Below are 21,330 nucleotides of genomic sequence, written 5' to 3'. Positions count from 1 at the left end.
AAAGCATTGGATCTTTAAACAGGTATATTTCTCCAGCAAGTTATTATTACACTTCTGTAAAGTTATGGGGACTAACAAGAGACATATTACCAATAGAATGGTCAAAGTATTTTAATCAATCAAAATCAATCATATCAAAATTAGGGGGGCATTCAGTTAATCTGGTAGAATCTCTGTTAGAATGAGACAGCCTGATGGCTGTAGGAGAGAAGGATCTTTTGTATCTCTCCGTCCTGCAACACAGAGAGAGGAGTCGTCCAATGCTGTTTTTTTGGTCCATAAAGGTTTTGTGTAGCAGATGATCTGGGTATTTCAGGATGGCCTGGAACATGTTGACAGTTCATCTCTCCACCACCTCCTCCAGTGTGTCCAACCTGACTTCCCAGCAGACTGCAGCATAAAACAACACACTACCACCACAGACTGATAAAACATCTGCAGCATCTTACTACAGATGTCAAGAGATCTGAGCTTCCTTAAGAAAAAGAGGCGGCTCTGCCCCTTTTTGTAGAGAGCGTCTGTGTTTAGGGACCAGTCCAACTTATTATCCAGGTATACACCTAGATACTTAGAACTTGGCACTACCTCCAAGTCCACCCCACAGATATTCACTGGCTGAAGGGAGGCTTGAACCTGTGGAAATATATGATAATTTCCTTAGTCTTTATGACCTATGTTCAAAGTCTATGCAGCAGGGGCTGATATCCTGACCTTTTATCCCCTCTATTGATCAATGCGCATCTCATGTCCCTCTTTTTCATGACTTTTTAAAATTTCTGAGATAACCCTGGTGATGTAATTAGAGATATTTAGTAGAATCCGCGAATAGCTCTCCCTCTTTACAGTTATTTATTAAGTAAACAAGTCTGCAATTTTTCTTACATTCATTTAGATGTTGATACCATTGAAATGAGGTAGAGTGAGACCTCCTGTTGTGTCTTCACCTCTCTGGTTGAGCTTCCTGAGGCTCCTTGGCTCCGCCCCCGTCTTTGAAACGTCAACAGCGGTAAACTTGAGGCTCCCTAACGGGAAGATGAACCCTGGTTCCGAGGAGCCGCAGTGGAGGAAAGTTCACTCAGTTACAGGAGTGGTACCGCGGTCTAGACATGGACACCGAGCAGCTGCGATCCGGGAGCTGATTGTTGTGTTCGGTGGAGGAAACGAAGGGATAGCGGAGGACCTCCATGTTTACAACACTGGTAGGCTAACGTTAGCTGAAGCTAGCAGCTAGCAGGTTAGCGGCTGTTGTTTTTAGCATGCAGGAGTTCAATAGACCAGCAGCCCTTTGATAGGAGCTTTGTGCTTTTTGAAGGTCCTAGACAGCTTTAGCATCATTTTGCTATTGTTAGTTTTGTTTTTTGTATATGGACACTAACTTAATCTGGCTAGTGTAACTTTAGCTGTCGAGTTAAGTTATTGTTTGAAGAAATGTACTCGGTTGCTACTTTGGTTATTATCTGAGCGTAAACAAAGCAAACAGAGCTACTAGCTGCTCGTTAAAACGTTGTATTATTTGTTGAATAAGTGTGGCGTTAACTGGAAACATTGAAATGTAGTGAAAATATATGGCAAAACAACACAGTTAGATGTAGCTTTAGGCATGGCCTGTGGTTATGTACATACCTTTGTTGTGTTGGCAGAGCTTGTGATTTATGTTTGTACTCGTGTGTGAATGTGTTTTGTTTTTTTTAAACAATATTTTTTATTAATTTTAGACTTTCACAAGTAAAGAATGGTTACATAATATGGTTCACATAAATAAAAAGCACAACAAATACACAAGTAAACAAAAAAAATCCCAGAACATCAGCTCAGATCCATATAAATAATACTTGGGGTTTCAGTAATAATGTGTAGTATGAGCAGTCCAGAAAATCCCTGCAGCCCGATATTAGAGACATCAGGCTCTACAGAAATTCAAATAGGGTTCCCACACTTTATAGAACTGGTCTGTTCTGTTGAATGAAATATACATGTATGGTACTCTAATGGCACTAGATCAAATACCACTCTTTGCCATCTTTTAACAGTTGGTGCTTTTTCATTAATCCACTGCAATAAAATATTCTTCCTCGCTACATAAGTAGGAATACAATACAACCTGTTATTATGTTTGGATGTTAAGTGTCGGTTTGGGAGGTCCAGGGTTCAATAAGTCCAATATCTTCTCTATTTCAGATAATACATTAAACCAGTACATTTGCAGTTTGGGTATGAGTGTGTTAACACATGAGCATTTGGGTGTGAAGTGATGGCTGGCTATAAGAGACTGTGCACATTTGATGTTGTGCCACACAGGTCATTAAGGCCATGTTCTGGGGGTGAGGTGGTGTTTTATGTTATAATTATCGAGCAACTGCAGAATTATCACGCTAAGAGTTGTTTCCAAACAATGTGTTTAGATGTCTCAATGGTGTTGTGTGAACATAAACATAAAGAAGTCAATGGCTGACACATGCTCATTCCTGCTCACCCCCCCCCCCCCCCCCCTTTTTTTGAGTATCGATACTTTTGACAACCCTAGTTTCTGAAGTGTATCATGCTTATGTTGCCGAGGTTTTTTTCATTCACTTCTTCTCTGTCTTCCTGTTCTCTTCACCTCTGTCATATTGTATGTGTGGTTTTTATACATTTTGGACGGGTTGATGGCAAATTTTGTTGTACTACCCTGTGCAATGACAATAAAGGCTTTCTGATCGGATTCTGATTCTGATTCTGAATCATTCCTCCAGTCTCTAAGCAGTGGTTTCTGCCTGCTGTACGGGGTGATATCCCCCCCGGCTGTGCTGCCCATGGCTTCATCTGCGAAGGAACTCGTATACTGGTCTTTGGAGGCATGGTTGAGTTTGGAAAATACACCAACAGCGTCTATGAACTTCAGGTAATGCCAGCACACATATTCAGCTGTGATTCTAACCCAGATGCTGTGATGGAGACAATATTAACATTTTGAATTTGGCCCTGTGTGACTCAGGCCAGTCGCTGGCTGTGGAAGAAGCTGAAACCCAAAGCACCAAGGAACGGCTTGCTTCCCTGCCCTCGCATCGGACACAGCTTTACTCTAGTGGGTAACAAGTGCTACATGTTTGGAGGGCTGGCCAACGATAGTGAAGACCCCAATGGCAACGTACCAAGGTACTGTGTCCATAACATTTGATCTAGAGTTTGCTTACACTTGCTCGTTTTAAAAAATATATATAATTTAAAAATGCATAAATGCAAGCCATGCACTTCTCCAGTGTGTAAGCAGTTACATGTTTAAAATCAGGCTTTCTCCAATGGTGTTTGGTTTGTTGGTGGTGGAGTTGCTGCTGACATTTGCTCAGCTTGTTTCTTTGATGAACTTGGAGCTACATATTATACACTGAACAAAAATATAAACGCAACACTTTTGTTTTTGCTCCCATTTTTTATGAGATGAACTCAAAGATCTAAAACTTTTTCCATATGCACAAAATAACCATTTCTCTCAAATATTGTTCACAAATCTGTGTAAATCTGTGATATTGAGCACTTCTCCTTTGCCGAGACAATCCATCCCACCTCACAGGTGTGGCATATCAAGATGCTGATTAGACAGCATGATTATTGCACAGGTGTGCCTTAGACTGGCCACAATAAAAGGCCACTCTAAAATGTTCAGTTTTATCACACAGCACAATGCCACAGATGTCGCAAGTTTTGAGGGAGCGTGCAATTGGCATGCTGACAGCAGGAATGTCCACCAGAGCTGTTGCCCGTGAATTGAATGTTCATTTCTCAACCATAAGCCGTCTCCAAAGGCGTTTCAGAGAATTTGGCAGTACGTCCAACCGGCCTCACAACCGCAGACCACGTGTAACCACACCAGCCCAGGACCTCCACATCCAGCATGTTCACCTCCAAGATCGTCTGAGACCAGCCACTCAGACAGCTGCTGCAACAATCGGTTTGCATAACCGAAGAATTTCTGCACAAACTGTCAGAAACCGTCTCAGGGAAGCTCATCTGCATGCTCGTCGTCCTCATCGGGGTCTCGACCTGACTCCAGTTCGTCGTCGTAACCGACTTGAGTGGGCAAATGCTCACATTCGATGGCGTCTGGCACGTTGGAGAGATGTTCTCTTCACAGATGAATCCCGGTTTTCACTATTCAGGGCAGATGGCAGACAGCGTGTGTGGCGTCGTGTGGGTGAGAGGTTTTGTGATGTCAATGTTGTGAATCGAGTGGCCCATGGTGGCGGTGGGGTTATGGTATGGGCAGGCGTATGTTATGGACGACGAACACAGGTGCATTTTATTGATGGCATTGTGAATGCACAGAGATACCGTGACGAGATCCTGAGGCCCATTGTTGTGCCGTTCATCCACGACCATCACCTCATGTTGCAGCATGATAATGCACGGCCCCATGTTGCAAGGATCTGTACACAGTTCCTGGAAGCTGAAAACATCCCAGTTCTTGCATGGCCAGCATACTCACCGGACATGTCACCCATTGAGCATGTTTGGGATGCTCTGGATCGGCGTCTACGACAGCGTGTTCCAGTTCCTGCCAATATGCAGCAGCTTCGCACAGCCATTGAAGAGGAGTGGACCAACATTCCACAGGCCACAATCAACAACTTGATCAACTCAATGCGAAGGAGATGTGTTGCACTGCGTGAGGCAAATGGTGGTCACACCAGATACTGACCAATTTTCTGACCCCCCCAGACCCCCCCATTAAAACAAAACTGCACATTTCAGAGTGGCCTTTTATTGTGGCCAGTCTAAGGCACACCTGTGCAATATTCATGCTGTCTAATCAGCATCTTGATATGCCACACCTGTGAGGTGGGATGGATTGTCTCGCCTGCCCATACCATAACCCCACCGCCACCATGGGCCACTCGATTCACAACATTGACATCACAAAACCTCTCACCCACACGACGCCACACACGCTGTCTGCCATCTGCCCTGAATAGTGAAAACCGGGATTCATCTGTGAAGAGAACATCTCTCCAACGTGCCAGACGCCATCGAATGTGAGCATTTGCCCACTCAAGTCGGTTACGACGACGAACTGGAGTCAGGTCGAGACCCCGATGAGGACGACGAGCATGCAGATGAGCTTCCCTGAGACGGTTTCTGACAGTTTGTGCAGAAATTCTTCGGTTATGCAAACCGATTGTTGCAGCAGCTGTCTGAGTGGCTGGTCTCAGACGATCTTGGAGGTGAACATGCTGGATGTGGAGGTCCTGGGCTGGTGTGGTTACACGTGGTCTGCGGTTGTGAGGCCGGTTGGACGTACTGCCAAATTCTCTGAAACGCCTTTGGAGACGGCTTATGGTTGAGAAATGAACATTCAATTCACGGGCAACAGCTCTGGTGGACATTCCTGCTGTCAGCATGCCAATTGCACGCTCCCTCAAAACTTGCGACATCTGTGGCATTGTGCTGTGTGATAAAACTGAACATTTTAGAGTGGCCTTTTATTGTGGCCAGTCTAAGGCACACCTGTGCAATAATCATGCTGTCTAATCAGCATCTTGATATGCCACACCTGTGAGGTGGGATGGATTGTCTCGGCAAAGGAGAAGTGCTCAATATCACAGATTTACACAGATTTGTGAACAATATTTGAGAGAAATGGTTATTTTGTGCATATGGAAAAAGTTTTAGATCTTTGAGTTCATCTCATAAAAAATGGGAGCAAAAACAAATGTTCAGTGTACTTTAAATAACTTTTTGTTGATAAATTAAAAAAAAGTGAAACTCATCTCCAAAATCAAATCAAAATCATCTCCAGAGAAAACAGATAAATATATTTTCTTGCAAAGTGACAAACGATTCATTGATTATCAAAATATTTGCAGATTGTTTTCCTTTTGATTGATTGATCTGTTCAGCTCTAGTTTAAAGTAAAACAAGTCTTGAGTCCAGGATAGGTGACTTGAGTTTGTCTTTTTACCGTCTTAGATACATGCGGGACTTCTATGAGCTGGAGCTGCAGCCGCTATCAGGGGTAAAAGGCTGGAGCATCCCAGAGACAAAGGGTGGAGGTCCCTCAGCACGGGAGTCCCACACCTCAGTTGCCTACACAGGCATCAGCTCCCCGAAGCTCTACATCTTTGGAGGCATGCAGGGATGCCGGTTAGACGACCTGTGGCAGCTTGACCTGGGTACAGTATTGTTTTGTGCCTTAATTGTCTTAACTGTGGTAGTCTTTATTGCACGCTGTGAGGCACAACCATTTATAATATAATAATATAATATATAATTACACTTCCTTATCATTATCCTCTTCTGTTGTTCAGAAACAATGGTTTGGTCAATGCCTGAAACCAGAGGTTGCACTCCACTTCCCAGAAGCCTTCACTCTGCCAATGTTATTGGAAACAAGTAAGGGATCCGTCTTTATTGGTGCACTACAAAAAAGGGGTGTCTAAAAACACTAAATCTGAGGGAAATGATCTTGCTGCATGGACAGATAATTTCACTTGACAAGATTTCTTAAATTAAGATTATTAAATCTAGAAATAAGCATGTTGAACGCTTAAAATAAGAAATTAACTCTTAAAACAAGATCAATTACCTTACACAGGGATGGGCAACTTAAATGCTGCAGGGGGCCACAATTTTTCATCGACACTACCAAATAGGACCGTGCACTTAACCAGATATGATGAAACTGCAATTTTAAATATGTTTACAGTGCAGTAACTTAACATATTTCATGCTCAAATGCATGTATAACAGTATAAATAGGAATACAAAAGGTTTGAAGCAAATAAAAAATATCCACTTACTGTGATTTCTTTTTTAGTGCAAGAACAGCAGACCAACATTAACTGCAAGAAGTAATTTTGTGCATTTTTAAACTGCACTTTTAAGATTTCATGCTCAAATGCATGTAGTTGTACTGAGGGCCACTTCAAGTGAGGGTGCGGGCCATATGTGGCCCCAGGGCCTCCTGATATAACACTTGTAAATCTAAAGTAAGAAACAAATAATTGTCAGTGCACTCTGCTCGGGCCAGTTCATCGCTGCTTGCAGCTTTAATTTATCTTGTTTTAAGAGTTAATTTCTTATTTTAAGTGTTCAACATGCTTATTTCTAGATTTAATAATCTTAATTTGAGAAATCTTGTCAAGTGAAATTACCTGTCCATGCAGCAAGATCATTTCCCTCAGATTTAGTGTTTTTATCGTGTTTTTAGACAGCCCTTTTTTACAGTGTGTCAAATATCTGTTTGTGTGTGACACTTGACCCTGGTAGCCTTTAATATTCTACTGTGCCCTTCTGTCTGCAGGATGTACGTTTTTGGTGGCTGGATTCCTGTTCCAGAGTCGGACAAACACAATGCTTTAGGAACTGAATGGATCTGCAGTGACTCCTTAACTGTACTCAACCTGGGTCAGTACATTTCTCTAAAAGTATCCCACAGTCCCACAGAGTTTTCACACAGGGTGAAACCCTGGAGAGCATTTTTATTGGTTCAGTTTTGCCAAATTGAAAGTGTTTTTTAACATCAGGTTGTCAACACCTCCGTTCTGCTTTCAGGGAAACTAAATTTATGATGCAGTTTGTTTTTTGTACTCGACCAATAGGCTTTTTGTATCGTTCAGAGGACAGTAAGTTCACTACTGCCTTCAAGGTTCGTACGGGTGCTTGAAATCCTTGAAAATGCTTGAATTTAAATGTTGTATTTTCAAAGTTTGAAAAGTGCTTGGATTTTGGATAAAGTGCTTGTAAAAGCTTACTGTATTTCTCTTGCAATCTGACTATATCCATCTATAGACTATAGATCAGGGGTCTCAAACTCAAATTACCTGGGGGCCGCTGGAGGCAGTATCAAAATGATCAAAAAAAAGACACAAAATTACTAAAAAAAAATACACAAAATGACCAAAAGAGACACAAAATTATTTTGAAAAGACACAAAATTACCAAAAAAAGACACAAAATCACTTAAAAAAAGACACAAAATTACCAAAAAATACACAAAATAACTAAAAAAAGACACAAAATTACCAAAAAATACACAAAATGACAGAAAAAAACGAAATTACTTAAAGATCAAACAAAATTACCAAAAAAAGACACAAAACCACTAAAAAAAGACACAAAATTACCAAAAAAAAGAGACAAAATTATTTTAAAAAAGACACAAAATTATATCAAAAAGACATAAAATTACCAAAAAAAGACACAAAATCACAAAAAAGACACAAAATGACAGAAAAAGATACAAAATGACAGAAAAAACTAAATTACATAAAGATCAAACAAAATGACCAAAAAAAGACACAGAATTAACAAAAAAGACACAAAATTATTAAAAAAAAAAAAAACAAAATCATTAAAAAAAAGACACAAAATTATTTTAAAAAGACTCAAAATTATTTCAAAAATACACAAAATTACAAAAAATGGACACACTAAAAATCACTAAAAAAAGACACAAAATGACCAAAAAAGACACAAAATTATTTTAAAAAGACACAAAATGACAGAAAAAAATAAATTACTTAAAGATCAAACAAAATGACCAAAAAAAAGACACAAAATTATTTTAAAAAGACACAAATTTACCAAAAAAAGACACAAAATTATTTTAAAAAGACACAAAATTATTTTAAAAAGACACAAATTTACCAAAAAAAGACACTAAATTATTTTAAAAAGACACAAAATTACCAAAAAAAGTAATCAAAGGGAACTTCCACACACACAACACGTTAAAGTGCCATTCATATAAAATTCACATTAAACTTTCATATCAAGGTGGGGGCCACAAAATATCGTCACGAGAGCCACAATTGGCCCGCGGGCCGTGAGTTTGAGACCCCTGCTATAGATAATCACATGTTCAATGTAAAAATAATGAGTAGCCTATCTGAAATGAAGATCGTTCCTCCTAAAAGTGTAATACCATCGCTGTTGGTATGGTTAAGTGAAATCTCCCCCTTTTAGTATGTAAGTATCATCTAAAACATGTAATTTACAACAGGTGTAAGTTACTGGAAAAGCTTGAAAATTTACCTAGAAAGTCCTTGAAAAATGCTTGAATTTGACCACTGCTAAAGTGTACGAACCCTGTGCCTTGTTATCTGCCACAGACACTATGATCTGGCAGAACCTGGGCCCAGAGCAGCAGGAAGACATCGAGTCCCAGCTGCAGAGCCAGGGGCCCCAGAGTGACGATCAGTACGCCTGTAGGCCCAGAGCCAGGGCCGGACACTGTGCTGCCACTGTCGGCTCCAGACTTTACATCTGGAGCGGCCGTGACGGATACCGTAAGAGCTGGAACTACCAGGTCTGCTGCAAGGACCTGTGGTACCTGGAGACAGGTGAGGAGGAGCTGCCAAGAGAAACTTTGAGTTATAAGTCTCTCAAGTGTTGTTTACTCTGCACTGGAAAAAAGATGTGTCTAAAAACAAGATAAAAACACTAAATCTGAGGGAAATGATCTTGCTGCATGGACAGATAATTTCACTTGACAAGATTTCTTAAATAAAGATTATTAAATCTAGAAATAAGCATGTTGAACACTTAAAATAAGAAATGAACTCTTAAAAGTTAAATTTGTCAAGTTAAATCAATTAAAGCTGCAAGCAGCGATGAACTGGCCCGAGCAGAGTGCACTGACAATTATTTGTTTCTTACCAAGATAATTTATCTTGTTTTAAGAGTTAACCCTTGGGAGTTTGAGGCTATTTTGTCGGTTTTGGACTCATTTTCATTCCGCCTGTATAAACCACTTAAAAATCTTTACCATGACATGGTGGTATCATTGTTTTCAGCACAACCTCACCTATATGACCTGATTATTTTTTCATTTTGACTTACTGGGTCAACATTTTGAACACAAAAAAACACACAAAAACACACACAAAATACATCAAACACACGTAAAAGCCATAAAACATGAAAAACAAACCAAAAACACACACAAAAACACACAAAATTACAAAAAAAACCACATACAAACACACTCAAAACACACCAAAAACACAATAAAAATACAAAAACACACAAAAATTACTAAAAGCACAAAGAAATTACAAAAAACAACAACAAAAAACAGTAAACACAAAAGATTGCATTATAAATGCTAAATGCACAAAGCTAAATTAGAAAAAACTCTGCAAAAAAAGTAAAATCATGTACACTTCGAGGTGTTTTTTTTACCTTTGCTAAAAAAAATGATTAATGCATTAAATTGGACATGGAAACTTCTGGAAAAGCCAAAACTTTAGAGAAAAGCTGACAGCAGGGCTCCATGCTGCCTCGTTTTTACATTTACGCGCTTTCATGGACTCCAGAGGGTTAATTTCTTATTTTAAGTGTTCAACATGCTTATTTCTAGATTTAACAATCTTAATTTAAGAAATCTTGTCAAGTGAAATTATCTGTCCATGCAGCAAGATCATTTCCCTCAGATTTAGTGTTTTTTATCTTGTTTTTAGACACACCTTTTTTGCAGTGTGAGGACTGAAAACTGTTCCTTGATGTGTTCTGTATTCTGCCCTCAGATCGACCAGCCACCCCAGAGGCAGTGGTACTCATCAAATCCACAGTCAGCATGCTTCATGTGGCGTGGCGCCCCCTGGCGGCAGCAGACTGCTACATCCTTCAGATCCAGCCTGCACCTCCACCAGCCAAACCAGTCGATCCAACCGGAACGGGTAAAAACTATGCAGTTAAAGAGAGTCACACATCCACCCAGGAGTGGAGAGGCCCAGGACACACAACACACACAGTGGACATTTTTGGCTCTACGGGGAAAAAAATGTGTCAACTCTTCTCTCTCAGGTGTCCAGTCTCTTCAACCTCAAACTGGAGGAAGCACTAATACAGAAGCATCAGCTCAGGTAGACGTGACTTACTTATAACATGCTTCCACCTGTAAATAAAGATTATTACACGTAATAATACACTTATTTAATATTTAATCTACCAGCAGGTCAACCACAGAGATGTCAGTACTCAGTATTGTTCTTTGAGTCTGAATTTAAACAAACGATGGTTTGTAATTGTAATTTAACTTGAGTAAAGCTTTTTGACCCCCAAATCATTTTCAACATATGATTAATATAGGTTAACTTTAATAGAATTGCTTGAAATTTTCAGCATATGTGCCCTCTTCATCCTTTATAGATAATATACATTTCTACTTTCTTCATACATTTTTACGTGTTTTATACATTTTTATAGCACCCATGCTCCTCAGGGGTCAAAAATGACCCTATGACATTTGACTGGTTTTAGGACATGTAGGAAAAATTATTACCAACTTTTTTTTTCACCTTTTACGGCAACTCATGACCAACACATTGATATTTTCATATTTTTTTCATTATTATTGGTCAATTTTCGTCAAATATACAAATTTAGGCCTCATTTCAAGAGAAAAAAAGTAAGAAAATCTGAATTTTTTTACAATAGTCATAGTGAAATAATAATTTCTTGATGGGAATGCACAGAGTAGCTTATGTCAACTTTTAGTGAAACTTTTGTTTTGAAAACATTGTTCATTTTTGGATGACAGCAAAAATAAAAAAAATAATCACACCTGTGGTCAAAAAGGACCCCATGACATTAGACTGGTTTTAGAATTATTACCAACTTTTTTTCACCTTTTAAGGCAACTCATGACCAACAAATTGATATATAATTTTCTTTTTTTCCCCTTTTTTATTGGTCAATTTTAGTCAAATATACAAATTTAGGCCTCATATCAAGAGAAAAAAGCAATAAAACCTGAATATTTATTTCAATTGTAATAGTGGAAAACAAATTGTGTTATACATTTTTAAGGAGTACACAAGGGGTTAAGCAGTTTCTATTTAGCACAGTTAGTAATACTGCATTGTGTTTGAAGCCAGTCACAGTTTAATACATACAGTAGTATAAATCATACAACAAACTGCAGTAAAATTCACTGCAGTTTGATGTGAAAAGTAAACCCTGATTTTGAAAACACACAGCTATAATTTTTTTCCTCTTAATTTCAGGAGGCTTCAGCTCAGAAGGAAATTGCAGAAAAACTGAACTGCTCAGCAGAGACTAAAGCACAAGGAGGGAGGAGTGCTGGGAGGGAGACGGAGAAACACTCAGACACACAAGGCTGCGGTAAATCTTATTGTCAAGCGATTGAATGCTGAATGTTTTTTTTTGTGAGGGAAAAAAACACTTTTTAGTCTGAACTGTCCACTTCAAATAAATTATCTTGTCACACTAGCTTTAGTGTTACTGTAGTTTCTCACTCTCTATCTGTCAGTGCGTTTACAAGCACAGTTTAATTGAGCTATGCTTAAAAATCGATATTGCCGTATAATAGGACTTCTGTCCTTGTCCCAGTTTACATGCAACTGAGAAAATCGAATAACTGACGGGAATGTGTCCTGCTCCTCAACGCTGGGTGGCGATATGTGTCAGCGGGTTAATATGGCACCCTTTTCAGTTGACCTCAGTTCGACACTTTGTGCCGTTGCTACTGACCGGGCTAATGTGCGACTGCTAATGCAACCGGCTAATGTGTGACCGCTAAAGCGACCGGCTTATGTGCGACTGGCTAATGTGCGACCAGCTAATGCAACAGGCTAATGCGTGACCGGCTAATGTGCCACTGGCTATTGCGACCGGCTAATGTGTGACCGGCTAATGTGCGACCGGCTAATGTGCGACCGGCTAATGTGCGACTGGCTAATGTGACCGGCTAATGCGCGACTGGCTAATGCGACCAGCTAATGTGCGACCAGCTAATGTGCGACCGGCTAATGCGACCAGCTAATGCAACCGGCTAATGCGTGACCGGCTAATGTGCGACTGGCTAATGCAACCAGCTAATGTGCGACCGGCTAATGTGCAACTGGCTAATGTGCGACTGCTAATGCAACCGGCTAATGTGTGACCGCTAAAGTGACCGGCTTATGTGCGACTGGCTAATGTGCGACCAGCTAATGCAACAGGCTAATGCGTGACCGGCTAATGTGCCACTGGCTATTGCGACCGGCTGATGCGTGACCGGCTAATGTGCGACTGGCTAATGCAACCAGCTAATGTGCGACCGGCTAATGTGCAACTGGTTAATGTGCGACTGGCTAATGTGCGACTGCTAATGCAACAGGCTAATGCGTGACCGGCTAATGTGCCACTGGCTATTGCGACCGGCTAATGCGTGACCGGCTAATGTGTGACCAGCTAATGCAACTGGCTAATGCGTGACCGGCTAATGCGCGACTGGCTAATGCAACCAGCTAATGTGCGACCAGCTGATGTGCGACCGGCTAATGTGCGACCGGCTAATGCGACCAGCTAATGCAACCGGCTAATGTGCAACCAGCTAATGTGCGACTGGCTAATGCAACCAGCTAATGTGCGACCGGCTAATGTGCAACTGGCTAATGCAACCAGCTAATGTGCGACTGGCTAATGCAACCAGCAAATGCAACCGGCTAATGTGCGACCGGCTAATGTGTTACCAGCTAATGCAACCGGCCAATGCGTGACCGGCTAATGCGTGACTGGCCAATGTGCTACTGGCTAATGCGACCGGCCGATGTGCGACTGGCTAATGCGACCGGCTAATGCGCGACTGGCTAATGCAACCAGCTAATGTGGGACCGGCTAATGTGCGACCGGCTAATGCAACCAGCTAATATAACCGGCTAATGCGACCGGCTAATGCGCGACCGGCTAATGTGTGACTGGCTAATGGAACCAGCTAATGCAACCGGCTAATGTGCAACTGGCTAATGTGCGACTGGTTAATGTGCGACCAGCTAATGCAAACGGCTAATGCGTGACCGGTTAATGCAACCAGCTAATGCGACCGGCTAATGCAACCGGCTAGTATGCGCCCGGCTAATGTGCGACTGGCTAATGCAACCAGCTAATGTGCGACCGGCTAATGCAACTGGCTAATGTGCGACCAGCTAATGCAAACGGCTAATGCGTGACCGGTCAATGCAACCAGCTAATGCGACCGGCTAATGTGCGACCGACTAATGTGCGACTGGCTAATGCAACCAGCTAATGTGCGACCGGCTAATGCAACTGGCTAATGTGCGACCAGCTAATGCAAACGGCTAATGTGTGACTGGCTAATGGAACCAGCTAATGCAACCGGCTAATGTGCAACCGGCTAATGTGCGACTGGCTAATGTGCGACCAGCTAATGCAAACGGCTAATGCGTGACCGGTTAATGCAACCGGCTAATGCGACCGGCTAATGTGCGACTGGCTAATACAACCGGCTAGTATGCGCCCGGCTAATGTGCGACTGGCTAATGCAACCAGCTAATGTGCGACCGGCTAATGCAACTGGCTAATGTGCGACCAGCTAATGCAAACGGCTAATGCGTGACCGGTCAATGCAACCGGCTAATGCGACCGGCTAATGTGCGACCGACTAATGTGCGACTGGCTAATGCAACCAGCTAATGTGCGACCGGCTAATGCAACTGGCTAATGTGTAACCGGCTTTCTTGGATGTTTTTTTTCCGGGGTCATACGCCAGCGCGGGGGTGGAGCATGCGAACATGCGTTGTCTTGTCATACATGCCGGCGAAAATTCCAATCACATTATATGGGTGTTCCTAATCGGAGTTGGAGAACTGTGACATTAGTCGGACTAACACGTTTACATGCACTTCAGTTGCCCAGTTATAGTCGGATTAAGGCAATATTTTTTCTTTTTCAAGTGTCATGCACTGTGTGTGTTGTCTGTAGGTGCTGGACAGGAGACTTCCGTTTCAGAGGTCAGCAGCTCAGTTCATCCAGGTAATGATAAGTCTCAAGCTCAAATGTCATAAATAAACAGCAGCGTCGTGTCATGAAGTGAAAGTTTCTTTGTTTTTACAGAGAAAGAACCTGTTCCAGGTGACAAGACAGCAGATATCTACGCCCAAACACATCAGGTCAGAAACACGTCTGAACACATCCTGTTGGCTCCCACTCAGCTTAGTGTAAACTAACACCATCAACTCTCCTCTCCAGCTCCAGCAGAGTCCAGATGGAGGAGTGTGGTTTGATGTTGGTGTCTTCAAAACGCTCTTCTCTGAGGTCAGCCACTACTTTCTACCTGCTGACAGTGAGCACGCGACTGCAGCCATCAGCAGCCGGCTGCTCAACACTAAAGAGGTAAAAAAAAAAACACAACACCTTCTGTACAGTTTATTCATGAAAAACTGGTTTTACATTAAAATGTCTAAAAATGACAAGACCAATGTCATATTTTTTTTTGAGTTTCTTTACATTATCCCAAATATGCTATCACACTGTTGAATATCATGGTAGCTATGTTTATCTAATAAATAAACAGATAATAAAGTGTACTCAAGTTGCTTTAGTAAACTGCTAAAGTACAACAAATTGCTTGTGGAATTAAAAAAAATAAAAGGATTTTATAACAGTTTTTTATCGAACCAATGGAACATTGAACTTAGCACAAATGATAGTTACACTTTAAAATTCAACTTTCTGCTGATCGTCTTTCAACAAATGAATGCTGAGGAGTGCAGATTTTCATGTTTTTAACAGGATTTAGTAATTCCAAACAGTTTGTTTTTCGAGATGTTTTAAATGTGACATGTAGAATATATTGATTTTGCCAGAAATATCACAATTTTAAGCTTTGTTTTGGTTACTTTTTCCAAAGAAAACTTTTGTGACCTATGATTTGTTCAAGGACTGTTGGAAATCAACGATAATGCCTGTTTTTACAGCTTCATTCTGTGATGAACTACGTACTTTTGGCAATCTTTTAAAGAAAAAAAACATATGCTTCAAAGCCCATGATTCCATGCTACTTCACAGTGTCTAAAAAGGTCCGTCTTTTACAACTTTTAAATGACATACTGTGCATTTAATAGATAGTGTACGGTATTGAGCAGATTCCATGAAGCTGCCATGTTCCCCAGACTTTTCAACCACTCCTCCTCTGTTAATCCTTTGCTTTCCTATCAAACCTCCATCCAGAGGAAGCTGCCGGGGCCTCAGGACTACCAGGGCAGAGAGAAGCAGGAGCTGGCTCCAGGTCTGACCTACAGGTTCAGAGTTGCAGGCATCAACTACTTTGACCAGGGAGACTTCAGCCCAGTTAGCGAGTTCAAGACCTGCCAACCTGGTTTTCCTGGAGCGCCCTCTGCTGTCACAATCACCAAGGTGAAGTATCAACGACATACAAATCATAGACTGTATATAAATAATGGACGTAGTCACCGTGACGTCACCGTGACGTCACCGTGACGTCACCCATTGGTTTGTGGCCCATTTGAGGCATCAAGTTCAGCGTTACGTTCGTCGCCATCAAGTTCAGCGTTACGTTCGTCACCATCTTGTTTCCGATACGGGAGCAGACCATATTTGGACTGTGGAGGAGCGAAAGGGATCTGATCACTGACTACACGCCTCTCTACATACCTGTCAAGTTTTGGATTTGAAAATAAGGGAAATTTTCCAGCACCCGCAGCAAGCAGTCCCACCACCCCAACCAAGCTCCAGTATCCCTTACATTTTAAGACAGGTGTACAAGAAAGCTAAAATCACCACTTGTCAACCATTATAAACTACAATTGGCTTTATGCACAACTGCACTACTTCCTGAACTTCAGCCAGCTCCTTTGGCTGCGTTCAGACTGCAGGCGAATCTGATTCAAATCAGATTCCTACTCAAATCCGATTTTTAGGGCTGACTGTCCACACTGTTCTTAGCAAGTGTCCAAATCGGATATGACCACATTATTGACTGATCTGACATATAATTGCGACAGCGACAAGAACAACAACAACAAACATGATGGAGGCAGGTCACCTCAGAATATTGGCCTTATTACTGTCCAGTAGAGGTGCAGAACATCTCAGACGCACAAGGGGAGAAACCGGGCGGATGGACGCCCCCGTCGGGCCCGCATGAGTCAGGCGCGGCTGCCGGTGGACACCTCGTCGCCCCGCTGCCCGCGCAGCGTAGAGTGACGTGACGGACAGTCAAAACCGATCTGAGTGTTTGGAGCGGTTCAGACTGAGACGCATCTGTCCAAATGAGATCTGAAACTACCTCCCGAAGGCGGTTTCGATCCGGTCTGCAAAAAATTGGATTTCATGTGATTTGTGACTGTTCGGACTTCAAAAGAGCCATCCAGTTCCAATCTGGATGGGCTAAAAATCAGATTTTGGCTAGCAGTCTGAACGAGGCCTTTGTTTCCTGTCTGCCATTATTGGACAAACTGATTAATCCAGGTGTGTCTGACCTCAGAACCCTATGGGTGACATCACAGTGACTACATCCATTATTTTATTTTTTTTTTTCAGCATTTCATAGCTTTATTTATAGAGAGATATTCAGAGTGAAAGGCAACCGGCAACCTGACTGAGCAGGGCAGCTGCTAATTCATTAACTGGGATGTTAGTTTTGGCTAGCAAAAAAACAAAAACAATACATATGTTACTTACCTCAGAAAACTGAACAGCGACTCCTTGGAGTGTCTGTTAGTCCAACCAAACGCTGAACAAGACATTTTTACTGAACAAAACGTTCAAATAAACTGTCATTAAGTGAAAATACAGTGAAAGGGTCAAAGTTATGAGACCAAACCGGACGGAAACACGGACAACGACAAACAAATTCATGGCTGGATACCATAGACATAATTAATATAATAATCTTTATTATGTCTATGCTGGATACACATTGCTTTTCTTTTCTCCTGTTCTCTCCTGATGACTGCTAGCCTTGTTAGTGGCCTGTCAATCAAAGGTAGCCACGCCCAAAATCATACGATTCTTTATCTTCTATTTTCTTCTAAAATGGGGCCATTATTTACATTATTATTAACAACAAATTGTCTTAAAGAAGATTTTTTACCAGTGATTGAGACCATAGTGTTGTCCTAAAAAAAATTCTGAGGTAATAAATCAAGTGAGAAGTTTTGTCATTTTGTATTGAAATGAATGGACTCAAATGCTTCTGCGGCCACCTTCAGCACCCCCTGGTGGAATCTTTGGTAGAATGCAGCTGAAGGCACTTCCTGGTTTTCGTCATTGCTCAGACCTAGAGGTTGCCGCTTTATACAGATACAGACAGGAGAAAATTTGATGAATCACCTAGGAAAATGGGGAAAAAAATAAATTAGTTAAGATCATTTTCAGACTGAAAACTGTTGATACATTCAGAAGGGGCTGCTCTATTCACTTTCCATTTAAAAAAATGTTTTTCTTCTGCACAGGCCAATGATTCGGTCCACATCACATGGGAGGCTCCCCCCTCTCCATCAGGCCGGATCCTGGAGTACTCCATGTACATGGCGGTGAGGAAGAGCCGCTCCACCAGCTCGGAGCGTCCAGGTCAGATGGCCTTTATCAGGATCTACCGCGGCACCAAGATGTCCTGCATGGTCAGCTCCACCCAGCTGGATAACGCCCAGATCGACTGCTCTGCATCCAACCGGCCTGCTGTGGTCTTCAGAATAGCCGCTAAGAATGAGCAGGGCTATGGCCCGGCGACACAGATCCGCTGGATTCAAGGTGGAGAAGCTTGACTTTCTTTAGGCTACGTTTACACGATGACAGTCTGAACAGAAGACGCAAAAGTGGCATCTAAACCTTTTATTTCGCATTTATACGAGCGTTTTCAGGAGGAAATCTGACGCATGGAAATAATCCCACGTTTGTTTATTTCCCTGCATTACACATTAGCCGGTCACACATTAGCCGGTTGCATTAGCCGGATGCACATTAGCCGGTCACACATTAGCCGGTCACACATTAGCCGGTCACGCATTAGCCAGTTGCATTAGCAGGTTGCATTAACCGGTCACACAGTAGCAGGTCACACTCCTTCCACAAAGTTCTCCACCATCCACTAGATCTCCCAGGTCTCGTCCAAAGCCGTCTGGCTCGCCTCCTACCAATTGGTGCATCTGAAATGTGATAGAGGTAATTACAGATCCTTTTCTGTTCACTAATACTATCTGTACATATCCTGTACATTTGGTGGAAAGACTCCTGTAAGTTTATTAGAGCTGCCAGAGCAGCTTGAAGGTCCGACGCATGGAAATAATCCCACATGTTTATTTATTTCCCTGTACTGGCACATGTATGTGACGTAAACGCGTACGCGACGTGAGAGATCTGAGCAGAGTTTTGCGTCTTGGCAGTGTAGCCGGACGCGCTACAAGTTTTCCACTCTGGAGGGTGGTTTCAGATTTTTGCATTTTTAATCCCCAAAAACGCCGTCACCGTCTAAACGAAAGGCACTTCCCATAAAATATTTTGTCGTTTTTACCCGCAAGCGTCCTTGTGTGAACGGGGCCTTAGTTTCTGCAATTTTTTTAATTAAATGATTTTAATAATAATTCATTCAACCTCCTGTTTCTGTTTTTTTTTTTAGATCCCAGTAAACTAAAAGCACCTGCATCCAAAGCCGACAGCAATGCTCAGGCCGATCAGGATGCTGCTGACAGGTAACCACAGTGACCTCAAGATTTCTGTTCAGTTTCACTTTATAGTTGCATTTTTTATTGAATCGTGTCCTGCTTTTGCTTTTGTCTTGCAGCTCCAGTTGAAAATGTTTGGACCGATGATGCCATATTTTGGAAAAGACATTATGTACACTCAGGAAGTTGGCAGCATACGCCACTCAGATGTTGTATATTTCTTAGATAGTTTTGTTAATTTATTTTTTTATGTATTTAATTATTCCCTTGTAAATACATTTTCATAGAAAACTTGACCACTTACATAGGGATGTTTTAGTTAAACAATTGTTTTGTTAAGTAATGAGTAATATGATGTAGACCAAACTACAAGTATGACTTCAGAAATGAAACTCTTCAGATGTTGGAGGTGCCTTAGCTCACTGCATCAGCCACTGATGCTGCTTTAAACCGTATGTGGTGGTTTGGAGGAAACATATGAGATAAGATGTTTTGCAGAACCAGTGTATATCAGAAAGAAACACTTTTTATTGTTTTATTATTTGATGATTTACTATGATGCAGGTTCCGTTTAAGATCTCTGTTAATATGTTTTGTTACTATACACAACTGTGTGTTACTACAAACTTTTTGACTAACATTACATCACTTGATCACATCTTTTGGTTTATGATTTTGTTGTATTTCTTTTTTTTATCACTGCCACCAGATTGTTAACATTAATTACCAGTTACAATTGTAAGATAAAAAGGTCAACACTTTGACTAAAGAACATAGCACCACTAACATTTATTATTTGACTTAATGATATTAAAAATGCCACAAATATTGCAGGAAGGGATTTGCATGTTAAAAGTATTATTATGTCTGGTTTGACCAGCTCACCATTTAATGGGCATGTTGTATTATTATAATCTACACTATCCACCATCATATCCTGACTCTGTATTATTACAGGCCTTTTTAATCGTTGTAGTGAAGGAATTTGAGGAGAGATTGTTATCCAGATCTCAAATCATTGTGCCAGTTGTTGCTTCACTTCATGTTCTTGTCCAAAGAAGAGCAATTCTCTTATTTTTTTAATTGAAACGATTATTTTCGTTATCGAATAATCTGTTGATTATTTAAATGATTAATCGCTTAGTTGTTTGGCCAATAAAATGTTGAAAAATATTAATCAGTGTTTCCCAAACCACAAGATGACGCCCTCAAATCTCTTGTTTTGTCCACAAACCAAAGAGATATTCAGTTTATTGTCATAAAGGAACAAAGAAACCAGAAATATTCACATTGAAGAAGCTGAAATCAGAGAATTTGGATTTATTGTCTTTAAAAATACTGCTCAAACCAATTATTAGATTATCAAAATAGTTGACGATTAATTTAATAATTGATTATTGTTCGATTAATCGAATAATTGTTGCAGCTCTAGACACACTATATTTTTTTTCATGACAGTAACTAGATTTATCTTTCTGACTAGCAGATTTGGTCAGGACATGCACATAAAGCTTAATTTAGCCTAATCAGTTTGCTTTTGATGAAGCTGCAGACTCTACTAGCCACAGATGATAATTTCAGAGGCAGTGTGTGTATTGCAGCTGAATAATGCTCTCATTGGGCACAAATAAAATAGTAAACAGGAACCTGTGAAGCAATACGACTTGCATTCAACTTGTTTAAAGCAGTAACCTGTGTTTAAAAACAAAAACACAGAGTTTGTAGATGACAATCATTTCTGACTGTTTTTGGATGGGTGGGTCCAGCTTTGGATTAATACCTAGCACACACCTTGTAATGACTGAGATATGTGCAGGTTAGTGTGTTGGTTTTTGATGGGTATACATTTGCCTTTCTTCCACTCATCTGTGCAATAAAAACAAGAAAAATATACATATATGCTCACTTTGTTAATTATATAAGT

At 41.0% G+C, this 21,330-nt stretch overlaps 1 protein-coding gene across 2 annotated transcripts; it reads left to right on the top strand.

Annotated features, from left to right (window-relative positions):
• Nucleotides 1–860: 860 nt before the first annotated feature.
• hcfc2 (host cell factor C2) lies at nucleotides 861–20,590 on the top strand. Of its 2 annotated transcripts, none has more exons than XR_009389755.1 (17): nucleotides 861–1,199; nucleotides 2,733–2,881; nucleotides 2,975–3,135; nucleotides 5,944–6,146; nucleotides 6,282–6,366; nucleotides 7,277–7,380; nucleotides 9,087–9,317; nucleotides 10,503–10,670; nucleotides 10,783–10,841; nucleotides 11,985–12,102; nucleotides 14,704–14,754; nucleotides 14,836–14,891; nucleotides 14,971–15,114; nucleotides 15,952–16,137; nucleotides 18,198–18,906; nucleotides 19,361–19,433; nucleotides 19,526–20,590. XR_009389755.1 is itself a non-coding variant. In XM_059326058.1 (17 exons), exons 1-17 carry the CDS (start codon nucleotides 1,034–1,036, stop codon nucleotides 19,533–19,535), a joined length of 2,262 nt encoding a protein of 753 aa, XP_059182041.1. In that variant the 5' UTR covers nucleotides 862–1,033; the 3' UTR covers nucleotides 19,536–20,590. The 2 variants fall into 2 exon arrangements, 1 of the variants encoding a protein (XP_059182041.1); XM_059326058.1 differs by having other exon boundaries at nucleotides 862–1,199; nucleotides 18,198–18,495.
• The last annotated feature ends 740 nt before the right edge of the window (nucleotides 20,591–21,330 follow it).

This window comes from Centropristis striata, chromosome 22 (assembly GCF_030273125.1).
Source record: "Centropristis striata isolate RG_2023a ecotype Rhode Island chromosome 22, C.striata_1.0, whole genome shotgun sequence".
Lineage (NCBI taxonomy): Eukaryota > Metazoa > Chordata > Actinopteri > Perciformes > Serranidae > Centropristis > Centropristis striata.
This window is presented reverse-complemented; position numbering and strand designations above follow the sequence as displayed.